Below are 13,809 nucleotides of genomic sequence, written 5' to 3'. Positions count from 1 at the left end.
ACATAACAAGATCTGTGTAGAGAAATATGTGTTAAATAAGATGCTCACACTAATCCTTAAATCCTTCAAACACACGCACACAAACACACTCACACAAAACAAGAACTGAATCGTTAAAATGCTAACATTTATATGAGAATGAAGATGATACCCTTTTATAACAGTACAAATTCATACTTGAAATGTTGTACAGAAACACTCACTGACACAGAACACAAAACGAGTACAAAACACAAAACAGTCCACTGCTATCAGAGGCAACACACACACACACACACACACACACACACACACACACACACACACACACACACACAAAGCTGACTAAGACAGCACAGATGCACACACACACACACACACACACAGAGAGAGAGAGAGAGAGAGAGAGAGAGAGAGAGAGAGAGAGAGCTTTGTTCACTCTCAGTTCCACTCAGCACACACACCAGAACAGCACAATAATTATCTGCCCCTGTTTACCTCCCACTCATCCTCGTCGCTGTCCCTCTGCATACACTCAAACATGGCCGAGGGTCCTGACGACTACTCCACACACAAGGGGACACCACCAACCTGTCCAGCACTCTTCCCAAACACCTCCCAGTCCCACCACTTCACTGACACACTGACCGCAGACTCTTGTCAAACGAAATACTTCATTCAGAAAAGTTTTTTTTTAAAGCTGGGTTAGTCCACTTCCTTCTGATTTATTTAATGTAAATTCCAGACGCCTTTCAACTTTGGTACACTTCACATCTTGTGCTGTAGTGGAAGACTGCTGTTCATTCTCTTTTTTCTCTTCTGATCTTTCCGACAAAAACGAGGTTCTCTAAGCAGATGGTTTCTGACACTTTGTTGAACATGCTTCCTTTATTCCGGGGACACAGGTTCTTTTATCTTTTTTTTTGTTCTGCTGTTCCCTCTAACTGTGTTTCACCCACAGGTCCACATTTTATCCATCTGAAAGAAATCCCACTCAATCCCACTATTTCTTCTAAACACTCTTACTTGCCTGTGGGCTGGGTAGGTTCACTTTTTAGTCATGATTATTTTTGCCACAGCTGGTAAAGAAAAAAAACAACTGATAAAAGCCTCACCACCAACCACAATCAGAACATGTATCTTTCAACAAGACAGCTCACTCTGAAATCACAACAGTGACCAGTAACTACATGTCACTGTCATCATGCAGACATCTGTTTACCTGGTCTACATGAATCATCATTCCTCAGTATTACTACTCACTAGCATTACCTGACTGAGGAAATGTACACCACGCAATAAGGTTGGAGGTAATTATTCATGGCATCCAGAGACACGTAAAAAACAACACACACACACACACACACACACATACACAAAAGAGCAAAAGAAAGTATACACAAAATCACACACAGGGGGAGGGGGGGAAGGAAATCCCAACCAGACGTTTCTCTCCAAAAACTCTCAAGAGCTCTTCACTTCCAACTTGTGCCTGTTTCCTCCACTTTGTCTGTTTTAAACAAACTCGTGTCACACACACACACACACACACACACAGCAACTGCCAATGGATCACCTCTCTGCTACAACCTGTCGTTTCAGTTTCAAAGATAGGGCAGCTTTTCTCACATGTTTTCTGACAATGAAACTGTTCACTGAAAGAGGACAATGACGGCAACAATGCTGCAATGAAGTCCACTGGGTTTCAGATTTCACCACTGAATGAACTAGCTGAACTATAAATTTCCCTCATCACCAAGCTCTTATCAACATGCCACACAAACACTCCCCTCACTTCGATGACTGACAATGCACGCTCAGTCCCACATCTGAGTCCAAATCTGTCAACACGTTGCACAACCAGCAGGAAAGTGAGTGATAAAAACACATACATGTCGACTGCTCATGTGCACTATCAACAAGCCTGTGATGAAGCACTTTTAACAACCACGTCCAATGTAAAGAGGCAGCTAACAGAAAACATTATGCACACTCACAGGCTTTTGAACTACACAGCGGAAAACATATACTGCCTTTAAGTTACAGTCACTCCTGGGAAATGTCTCCAGCACAAACACTGTGATACTGTCAGAACCAAATGGCGCGGAAAGCTCAGAGTCAATGAAAGAAAAAACCAAAAACGACAACTAAAACAAAGAAAAAACCCTCAGCTTTGGCTTTGTCTCACCTCAGAACTGACATCATCAAACTCAACCCCACAGCAGCGTCCTGGTTTGATCATTATGCCGTAACATTTTGCAGACGGCATGCCATTATTGAACTGTCTCTGCATCATCACTGTGTCAGCAGCTTGTCTTTTCTGTTCCATGTCTGAGGCACCGACACTGTTCCTCACAGAAAATAAAAATAGCTCTGTTATCCAGAAGCTGGGGGAAGGCCCAGCTCATCAGCAACTGACGCACATGAAAACCGCAGAAACCGAAGAAATATCGAGCGCCACAATCACACTGCGTTTTTGTCCTTCAGTCAACAAAACAGCTACAAAAACCTATGCGCACACTGATGCATGCACACACAAATGTGTGCACAACAAAGTGGTCTCCTTTCACTGTTTCCCCCAACATGCACTCCTGGCAGAAAGAGCACCAAGTACACAGAATGGTCAACACCCTAAACCAGTGCCAGAGACCTTGACATGGGTGGAAGCCAGCCACAGTACGACAATTAATGATTAATGCCCACCCTGGTAATCTGTCTGTCTACCCATCTTTCCTTACACCCCCTCCCCTGAATCCACCTTCTCCTCCCTTTTTTTGACGATAGAGAATCCCAGACAACTGATGAATGCTTACTAGAACAGAAGAGCCACAGATGAACAGGCCATGCTTTAAATCACTAATGCCCATGAACTGGGCAATAGTTCTTGAAGGTGGTAAGAACTGTGTCAATGTTTTGTCTTCAGAGTAAGAACACAATGTTTGCAGCACACTCACACATTTTCTATACATACCTGACTGCATACAAGCATGCATGCTTGCAAACACACACACACACACACACACACAACTGCACACACACACACACACACACACACACACACACACACACACAATATGTGTTGTCATTTCTTTCTCTTTCCAATTCTACAAAACAGAGATCAGGATTAACAGCTGTGTCCCCTTTCCTTTTCCATTCATCCCCTCACTTCACATCACAGGCCTGCTTCATCTGCTTCCGCTAAGCTTCCTATATTTTGATAATTATTTTCATTATTCTTACTGCCCCCCCCCCCCCACCCCCCCACACCAAAACAGAAACAGCCTTGTCCATGGATACAGTATGCATCTGAACTGGGTGTGGAACGCCAAGCTTTCTGGTGACACCGATCTCCAGAGATCTGGCTGTCATGGCTGTAACAACAGTTCTTGGGGAGACTGGTGTGGGTGTGGCTGGCAGATCTATCAGTTCAAAATACCCTACTGATGCCATCTGATGCCTTCACAAGCCAGGGCATTGAGTATCTTGAGCACAAGTGGGAGTGAGGAGACAAATTTCACATACCCTGGACTCTCACAATCCCCTTGGCAGGTTTAAGACTTTCTTAACAAACCAGCCTGGCAGTCTTCCAGTTGGCTTGCTTAAAGTTTTCTCAGAAAAACTGTGGGGAACAGTAAAACATTTTATATCACTGCTGTCCCTTCTCTCTCCCACCCTAACCCTTCCCTTTCCAGCCATCAGAAACAGCAGTCCTGACACCTAACAACCAATATTCAAAACTATTATAAAAAAATAATTAAAAAAAAAAAAAATAATAATAAATAAAAACAAATAGAGAGAGTGGGGAAGAGGAGGAGGGGAGGGGGTCCGAAAAAGTCACCAACTTTTCATGCATGCTGTTTATACAACCTGGCTCATCTCAAAAACCATGGTAAGGTTCCAGAGAAGTACATACAGCAGCTTTGGAATAACAGTGCCTCCTTTTTGTGTGAGCCACCCCTATCTATATTGCTTGCCCTGAGCAAAACATTTCTTGCAGTGAGAAAGAGGGATGGAGAAAGAGAGTCTCAGAGAGACTCAGAGAGGTGCCGAAATGGTCCAGTGAGAGGGGAGAGACAGCAAGAGAGCAAGAATCATTGCCACTCCACCACAGAGAATAAAGCAACAAACTGTTGGCATCCTGGAAGTGAAAAGCGTAATTCTGGGGATCACCAGCATCTTTCATTCTATTAATTCTTCATTTATCTAGTTGTCTGATTTTTTAATTTTTTGTTGTTGTTATCATCCTTTCACCTTGTGCATAACAACACACTACAAACAACAATATAAACACAAGTGTGTGCATTCTCTGATTCTGTTAGATGTAATATCCTGATAATATTCCCCTTCAGGAATATCCTTACATTATATGTAATATCCTGTTAACATTCCCCTTCTGACAGATGTCTCCCTAAATATTGAGTTGAATCCGTGAATTATAGTACATGATATCTCTTTTTGGTGACAGCGAAAAAATTGGCTTAATTTGATAATGATTTTTGCCGCACAGACACATTCAAAGTGCAAATAAGTAATTTTTCTTTGATTTTGTTGTTTGGTTGTTGTTGTTTTTGTGTGTGGGCATTTTACTTTTCAACCTCTTTTATATAAGGCAATGGTACTGTTTGAAGACAAAAAAATTGTGCAAATAAAAACCAACAAACAAACAAACTAAAAACACATCTGCAGAAATCTGGGACCCCCACTCTAATCTGAATGTTCAGCAAAAAAAAAGTTGTCTGAACCCCCCCCCCTTCACCCCCCTACTCCCCCCTCCTCGCCACACACACACACACACAGAGTGTACAAACACTTTACTGTCCCCACCCCCACCCCCTCCACCCTCCGCCCCCCCAGACACATGCATGCATCAACACCTCAGCTCCAGTCCAGATAAACCTATAATCTTTGTGATTAAAACGTATCTGCTTTGCCCAACTCTTACCTCTAGGCGTAAATACTTGCTATCTCTCAAGACTTAAAGAGGGGAGAGGGGGAAAGCACAAATGCAGGGTGCAGGGCTGATTCAACTGGTAGAGCGCCAAGCTTGCTGTCAAAATACTGCATGTCTGAATCACACTCACAGACACCCAACATCAAAATCTGGCACTGTCACTGCCATCCAAATGCATTGTCATTCTGGTGGTTTCAGTGCAGCATTTGATAGGTCCCCTTCCCCTCTTTTCTTTAGATGGTTAAAAACAAAAACAAAAAAAAAACATCCAGCCAAATAACATGAGGTGGGGGTAAACGTTAAACCCAAATGTAACTTTGTAAGTGAATGAATAATGCACAGATGCAAAAAACAACAACAAAAACAAAACAAAAAACACTGACAACAGAAAAATGACTAACTCTGGAAAGGAATGTGAAGAGATGGGCGAACAGAGACAGACAGAGACAGCAAGAGACCGAGTTAAATAGAGAGAGAGACAGACAGACACACAGACAGAGACACACGCACACACACAGAGTGAGAGAGAGAGAATACACTTACAGAAAGAGAAAGAGAATGGGAGTCTGAATCTGTTTCAAAGTGCCTTCACTTCTGTTCCTACAGAAATGGCTACCTTCAGCTGTTCAGGAGAAAAACCTGATCCACTTTTCCACCAAAATGGATCAGACACCAACCCATTTAAATAATTCATTTACTCTGAGTCTGACACACTGCTTAACAGCATTTGTTTGAGGATTGGAGAGGGACTGCTGACTTTGCAAAAGCACAATTTAAAAAGCTACATCATAGTATGTGGAAACGAAAAGAAAATTAAAAAAACAAAAAAAAAAAAAAAACAGAAGTCCCACAAATGTGTATTGTTAAAAAGTGAATCTACCAGCCCTTCAGCACTCCACAGTATCTTACAGGACACAAGCGCGCGCCACCATGGTCCCAGCTCTCCAATCCAAGCCTAACCGTTTTCAGGTAGGAGTTTGATCTCACACCACTGAAAACCCATGCCGACGCCCAACTCTCCACATGTGTGCCAACATCCACAACATCAAACACATCCAGAAGAATCCAGAATCATCAGGCATGCTTGAGTATGAGAAGAGTGGCGAGTTACATGTGTGTATAATTCAACTGGTGTGCAAGCTCTATGAACAGAGACTCCTCAAAGGGCACCCCGAACTGAGCGACTCCTAAGTCTGAACTGGCCAGGAGTCTGAACTGGCCGTGAAAACCGAAGATTACAGATCCATTATCTTAGCTGTGGGGCCAAGGCCCAGTGGAGCAATACCACCCAGCTACACACAGCCCCTGGTGCTCTCCTGATCTATTACAACAACACAGCTACAATAACATTCAACAATCACTGCACACTGTCCTGGACAATGTTCAGTCACTGCCAATCTGAAGTTTTAAGAAGAGGACCTGGCACAGCTACATTTGCACAAGAACTTAGCTTTTGAGAGCAGGAACTGGTCGATAAATGGAGAAACAGCCTACGCTAACAGCTCGGCTAGGTAAAGAGTTAGATAAACTGTACATATCACATGTATACATATGTACAAATGCATGTCCTCACACAAACGGTTAGACACACAGTTACACACACTGTCACACACACATAAACACATACACACACGCACTGAGTGAGTGGTGAATAAGAGTGAGAGGTGTTAAAATAAAGAATTACAATTAACTGCCATTGATTTTTACAGCATAAAATAGGACCACACTTTCAAGGGTAAAACCAACAAACTGAATGTACGTTACACACAGTCAAAAATATACTCCAATTCCAATTTAAGACTGTCAACACCAGTCTGAAAATTCTCCATTCCCCAAACAAAAGCGATATCAATGAACCATTACCATTCCCAGACAATGGAGTTTCACCGATACGAGCAACATAATATAAATTTATAAATCCTAAAATTCCATTCCCCCAATGACAAGATTTACAGCAGTGCACCCACAAACTCAAGCACTGACAAGACACGGATGTTTTTTTGAACCCAGCCTTTTCTGTCCTTAGCACCTTGCCCTCATTTTTTTCTTTTTCCTCCAAAAACAAAATTCCCAGATCTATACACACGATATGTATGGCTGGAAATCCCCAGCCGGAAAACAACAGGAAGATGCCAAAAAACAGCATCACACCACGTTTATACTGTCTTCTGACACACGCACGATTCTACTTCTGACGACGCAGCAGTGTTTTGCGGGCACCCCAAGAATGAAGGTGGAGACAGCACTAATCTGCCACTGCATGATGCATCGCTGCTTCTGCCTGCTGTCAAAGTCAGCTTCATTCTCTCTCTCTACTTGCCTGCCCACTTCTGTGGGTGGAGCAGTGGCTGAAGCACTGGCAGCAACTCCTTGTTAGTTCAGTTTGTTGGGTGTTTTTTTTTTAAAAACCTCTTCTGCCACAAGATAACTTCAAGTTCATGCCAACAAAAAACAAGAACAAACAAGCAGCTTAGCCATCATATCTTCCCAGCCTGCTTTCTAAAGGAGCACACCTTTGTGAATCAGTTAACTGGAATTGTTTATACAAAAAACAAAAAATATGTATCTAGTGTCATGCATCATCTCTGATTTGATTTGGTTCTGGTTAACAATGCTCTGATTAAAGAATGTGTTTTATGGATGTGAACAGATTTTATTCTGTCCAAAAAGTAAAAAAAATATTAAAAAAAACAAATAACGTGCCATAAAATGGTTTACTTCTTTGTTCAAGAAAGAGAGAGGAAGTGAAATGGGAGAGAGAGGTGGCAGAGAAACAAAGAAAGAGGAGGGACAGGCAAAGAAATGGAGACAGGCAAGAACAGGCAGAGAAAAAGAGAGATGAGCAGAAAGGCAGACAGACAATTGAAAACAGATTACTTTTTGCAGGGAAAAGAGATTTACTGTTTACAAGAATACATCCTACGGTAATAAATTTTCCCTTTATTTATTCCCTGTATGAAACCTGGTTACCACATGTGTTTTTTTAAAAATCAACTAGATTTCTGATGGCATGGCACAAAAACTGCTTAACACAAAGTTTTCCTAAATTAAATATAAGAACAGGATTATGCACATGGCTTGAAGCTTGAAGCAGTAAGAGAGAGAGAGAGGGGGGGGGGGAGTACAAAATAATCAATAAAACCTCAAGCCCAATCTTCTTCCACTGTCGTGAAATATAACGCCAGTAATTCTCGACAGGAAGACACAGGAAATATGTAATCTGTGTGTGTGCACATGTGTGTACGCATGCGTTCATGTATGTATGGGTGTGTATACTGCATGTGTGTGTGCGCGCATGCAAAAATATGTAATCTCTGTGTGCATGTGTATGTTTATCTCTGTGTGTGTTTATCTGTGTGTGTGTGTGTGTGTGTGTGTGTGTGTGTGTGTGTGTGTGTGTGTGTGTGTGTGACTCTGTGTGTATGTCGCTGTGTGTGTGTGCATGTCGCTGTGTGTGTGTGTGTGTGTGTGTGTGTGTGTGTGTGTGTGTGTGTGTGTGTCTGTCTGTCTGTCTGTCTCAGTGTCTGTCTGTGACTGTGTCTGTGTGTGTACGGGAAGGAGAGTGTGGGGGGTGCATGTAATGCATGTCTGCATAATATGGAGTGGATAGTGTGTGTGATGATTGTGTATTGTTATACTCTGTATACATGAGTATGTAAAGTGTGTGAAAGACAAGAGTCTCAGAGAGACAAAGAGAAAGGGAATGAATCTGTGCACATTTGATTGTGCACATGTGTGCATATGAGCATTTTATTTTTTTCTGAGAAGCGTTGTGCAGTGCTATAAGCCTGTATATGGAGCCATTACAGGAGGGACAGTGTACACACTTGCATAAATCTATTAGCAATTAGACACACATATGCATTTCAGAGATTTTTTCTCTAATTTTACACAATGATGGATACTTCGCTGATAACTCCCGACACAGCCCAGAAACTGCACAGATTCTCATTTCTTAAGTAGCCTGCAATGATAAATGACAGCTTTCCAAATGATTCTGACTGCCAAGAACTACTGGCATCAAACAGAAAGGCAGTAAGCCAAGATGCAGGATTATCTTCTTTTTTTGTTGTTGTGGTTGTTTGTTTTTGTTTGGTGGTGGGGGTTGGGGGTGGGGGGACTCCTATTAATAATTTTCTTTTGGCTCTCTCTCTCTCCTCCCACCCACCACCCAAATACATCCTCCTCCTTCTCCCTCAACAGAATGTGTTTCTAAAAATTCCAAATCTAATGACGGTGGCATTTATTTACTTTCCTTCTGTGAGCCATGCAAGTGTTTCCGCCCTCACCAATTAAATCTTTTTTTTAAAGCACTCTGTGCTGCTGCAGCTCACAAATGTATAATGCACACAACCTGAAACATAAAATTTGTGGTTTGGTGTGTATCACAGTCCGCATATATATGTGCAAATAGTAGCAGTGTATTGATTCATGAAATTTAGACATGATGAAAAAAAAATATATATATCTATACTATTAAAGCAAACTTGTAGATCCTGTTGAGGGAAATATTTTGATTCCTTCAATATAGGAGAAGTGTCCTCTACTGCTCCAACAAGATGCACAAATCCAATTTAAGTATCATGCACTCTGACCAGTGAACAAACTGGAGACACCTTAGTGAGTGACAGTGAGAGAGAGAAAGAGAGAGTGGAGGGAGAGAGGGAGGGAGGAAGGGGGGGGGGGGACAGAGAGAGAGAGAGAGAGAGAGAGAGAGAGAGAGAGAGAGAGAGAGAATATGGGTCAAGAGAAATCTCATTGACAAAAGGCCAGAGTTGTAAGAAAAAAAACATCAATGACAAGGAAATGAACAGTACTTTACCTTTGCTCCTTATCAAAAGCAAACCAACTTCAAAACATCAATCACACTATTCATAGTGTTCAGTCAGCACTTCCATTTCAGTTCATCTTTCACACTGGTAAGCAGAATCTGCCAGAAGGTATAGAGCTATGGTAGCAGGTCAATTTGATGTAATATACAAAAAGTTCTGGAACATTTTTTTTTCCTATGCAGCCAGATGTGTTGAATCTGTATAGAAATGCCTTCTCTGACTGAGTCACTGTAGTGCTTGTTCAATACCAGGAGAAGCAGGGTTTTGTTAGTTTCATACTTGTTTGTTTTCACATTTCTTTTTTTGTGATCAATGGGCATGTTTGTAATAAAAGCTGAAAGGCTCCAAACTCCCCCAACACACACACACACACACACACAATGTGACACTCACATACACACAGAAAAGATCCACTTATTGAACACTCCCCTTTCTCTATCTTTTTTTTTTCTGTGGGAAGTGGTAAGTGGGGGGAAAGGGGAATTGGGTAGGAAGCCTATTTATATTTTAGATTGAAAACACAACCTCAGTAAAGTTTGATTTTTTACAGTTCTTGTTCACACCACTAACCTCACCTAAGAAAATCGGTCTCAGAAAACTGAACAAGTAATTTGTCACATCCCACCCCCTTCTACTTTTGCATTAAAGTCTCGTAAACTATTCACAAACTCAAGCTTTGCAATCAGTTTAGTTTTCCAATTAATGTTTTTGTTGGTGTTGTTCCCATGAAATGAATAATAACTAAATATTAATAATTAATTAATAATAAATATTATTATGTTGTGAATTATTTTCCCCACAAAAAACACACCCAAAAACACCATCAGCATTACAAAAACAAAAACAAAACAACCCAAAACTATATTGGTAAAAAAAAAATTAAAAAAAAAAAAAATTCAATATTTATTACAATCATCTACTGAAGCCACACAATTCATAGAATAATTACTTGCACTTTTACAATCAAATTGAACATGTGGTGGGCCTACTGAAATAATCAATAATCTTTTCTCTACCAAGGCAACTGACACTCTCCATAACTGATGTAACAAGGTTCTGGAAGCTTTTTTTTTTCCTTTTAAAGAAACTTGGCAAAGTTAGGTAGGGTGACTGAAAGAAAGTCAGTGGTGGTGCTTCTCTCCAAAGAAAAAGTTTTCAGCTTCGCTAAAGGTCATCTCAATAATCAAACTTGTAGTTTACTGATACGGGAACAACTTAATTCACATCTATAGCTCTGGTGTAAACAAACTAGGTCATGTTTGAATAAACTTTGCAATTAATAAAAATAAAAATAAAAAGGGGGGAAGGGGGGGGGGGCGGTGGGGTCTCTGGAAAAGAAACAGAACCACCAATAAACTAAACTACCAGATTCCTGTTAACATTTAGTGTGCGAGCATGTGTGTGTGTGTGTGTGCATGTGTGTCTGTACGCTTATGCCTGTGTGCGCACACACCTCTTCCACACTTTCATCTTAAACTCTGCTGTCACACTGGTGCGATACATCAATGTCGCCTCAAATGATAATCTTGGAAAACAAAACCCTGAATGTAAACAAGGAAATAGACAAGAGGCTGTGAAGAATCCTCAGATTCAAGTTAACTCCCTTTAAACTCCTATTCTCCTGTTGAACAAGTTTCCCAAGATGACCATCTGCATGCACACAAAGAGAGAGCTGTAACTAAAAGCAGAAGTGTGTGTGTACATGTATGTGCCTTCTAGCTATCAGCATGGGGGTCAAGTATGATATCAAGCAGCACAAAAGCTGGCAGAAAGAACAGTGAAATGGGGGGAGGGGTGTGTGTTTGTGTGTGTGTGTGGTGGTGGGAGTGTGGGGGGCGGGTGGGGGTGGGGGGCAGGAAGGGAGAGCTGGCAGCAACACACCAACAAGAAAACATCCAAACACAATTGACAAGCCCCACCAGACCAGACTTCTCTCCACCACCTCACTGCCATCTGGGTTTTAAATATTACATTCCAATACCAGCAGTCAGAAAAAAAAACAGCCAGACCCAGGCAGGCACATCTTGCCAACACTCTTATTATTTTTTGCAAGAAGTGATCTCTGAATTATAACCTTCCTCACTAAAAGGTTATCTGTTCTGGCAAAGAGGTAGAAATTATCTGCTCTTTTTTACAGCATGGGCTCCAAGAGCCATGGCATCAAACTGTTACAACCCTGCACTGCACTGTGGTGCTGTGGAACTATGTCAGGAAAACACCACTCAAGTCTTGAGGAGAGTGCAACCTCGTTTCCTCTTGCTCGCACTCTGTCTTAATTACTTTGACTTGTGAAAGGTGTCCATATTTCATAATATTTTTGGGTGGTGGTGGAGGGGGGGAGGTTTTAAAGACCCTCTTTTGTATTCAGAGGTGTTTTGACATGAATAAATATCTGTTCCATATTCCAATTCTATCAGAGTGTGTGTGTGTGTGTGTGTGTGTGTGTGTGTGTGTGTGTGTGTGTGTGTGTGTGTGTGTGTGTGAGAGAGAGAGAGAGAGAGAGAGAGAGAGCAATACAAGTGTGAGGTGTCACTTTCCAAACAAGTCATATATGTACTATGTAGAATTATGCAGATCCATAAGCACTCACACACACACACTCTCTCTCTCTCTCCCTCTTGACACAGTCACATAACAACGATCAAACCTGTGGTACAAAACAAGAGGAAGGCACAAAGCCTATGTGTACACAGTGATGTGTTCAACAATAGAGTAATTATGCCAGGTCAGGTATGGGAATACCCAAGCCCCACACACACACCTGTGGAGAAGAGGACAGGCGGGGTGGAGGGTTAAAGACATTACAGCCTGAATCCCTTGTTGCCTGGTCCCACAAACCATAAAAAAAAGCCTCCACCCCTCCCTTCCCCCTAATTGTTCAACCACCTCATTCTGTTTTGATCAAAGTTCCCACACTCACACATACACCAACACTAATATCTCTGCATTCACACATAACAATGCACATGCAGTCACAACACTGTTTCTCCTTTTACTATGAAGCTGCAGAAATAAATGAGTCAGGCTGTGACTTGTATTGATCAGCCTGGAAATATCAGTTTTTTGTTTGTTTTGCAATGTGTTGACAAAGTCAGCGCTTTTCTTCTTTTTGTCCCAACTCCGAGTTAACTGGTCTAACATTACTTAACATTACAGGTGTGAAAATTAGTCATTTTGTAAGGCTAAGGGACTGTGTACATAAGTACATAAGTGAGAGTAGGACTAGGACTAGGAGTCAAATGGAATTTTTTTTTTAAACAAATTAAACAGAAAAGCCTGTAACTCTAATGTGGGGGTCTATTAAACTAGTAGGTGAGTAAAAGGAATGAAAGAATATTTGACTAAATAAAAAATACTTTAACAATAAATAAAAAAAACAAATAAATAAAACAGGGAAAACAGTGGCAGGCCGATGAAAAGGGAGAATGAACTGAGAGAGGGATTGGCTCCTATCTATGACTTCAAACTCTCAGAGTGCATATTTTATTTATGGATATGGTCACTGTGTGTGTGTGTGTGTGTGTGTGTGTGTGTGTGTGTGTGTGTGTGTGTGTGTGTGTGTGTGTGTGTGTGTTGTGCGTGTGTGAAATGTATAATGTATGTATGTGCATGTGTGAGTTTGTGTGCAATGTATGCTATATCAAATCAAGTACATGGGAAGAAAAAAAAAAGATTACACTTAAATCTTTACAAAACAGCAACAATACCAACAGAAGCAACGCATCAGAATTCTAAGCATCAAGCTGTTGTTCTTAATGAAGAAGAAAAATTGTTTACAACACGAGCAGTCTAGTTTCTGTATACATCAAGAACAAATTCACGATACTAAATTACCAAGCAGACAAACCAGACATGTTTGGGAGAAGAAAAAAAAAAGTGAAGGGGGGGGGGGGGGGGGGGGAGAGAGAGAGAGAGAGAGAGAGAGAGAGAGAGAGAGAGAGAGAGAGAGAGAGCACTGAATGAGACAAGAAGCAACCTTTCAACAACAAAAAAACAACAAAAACAAAACAACAACAACAACAAAAAAGCTGACAAATATTGAAATAG

At 41.2% G+C, this 13,809-nt stretch overlaps 1 protein-coding gene across 3 annotated transcripts in view; it reads right to left on the bottom strand.

Annotated features, from left to right (window-relative positions):
• Positions 1-13,809, bottom strand: part of LOC143289894 (serine/threonine-protein kinase N2-like) — an 89,204-nt gene that overhangs the window by 70,015 nt on the left and 5,380 nt on the right. Inside the window, exon 1 of one of the 3 annotated variants that reach the window (XM_076599106.1) lies at positions 478-885. The exons of 1 other annotated variant lie outside the window; for it this stretch is intronic. In XM_076599106.1, the coding sequence (XP_076455221.1) occupies positions 478-522 (45 nt within the window). In that variant the 5' untranslated portion in view covers positions 523-885. Of the gene's footprint in view, positions 1-477; positions 886-13,809 lie in introns of those variants that run through there. One more of the 3 variants, XM_076599105.1, reaches the window with a different exon arrangement.

This window comes from Babylonia areolata, chromosome 14 (assembly GCF_041734735.1).
Source record: "Babylonia areolata isolate BAREFJ2019XMU chromosome 14, ASM4173473v1, whole genome shotgun sequence".
Classification (NCBI taxonomy): domain Eukaryota; kingdom Metazoa; phylum Mollusca; class Gastropoda; order Neogastropoda; family Buccinidae; genus Babylonia; species Babylonia areolata.
Note: the sequence above shows the minus strand (reverse complement) of the source record. Positions and strands in the feature narration are given on the sequence as shown.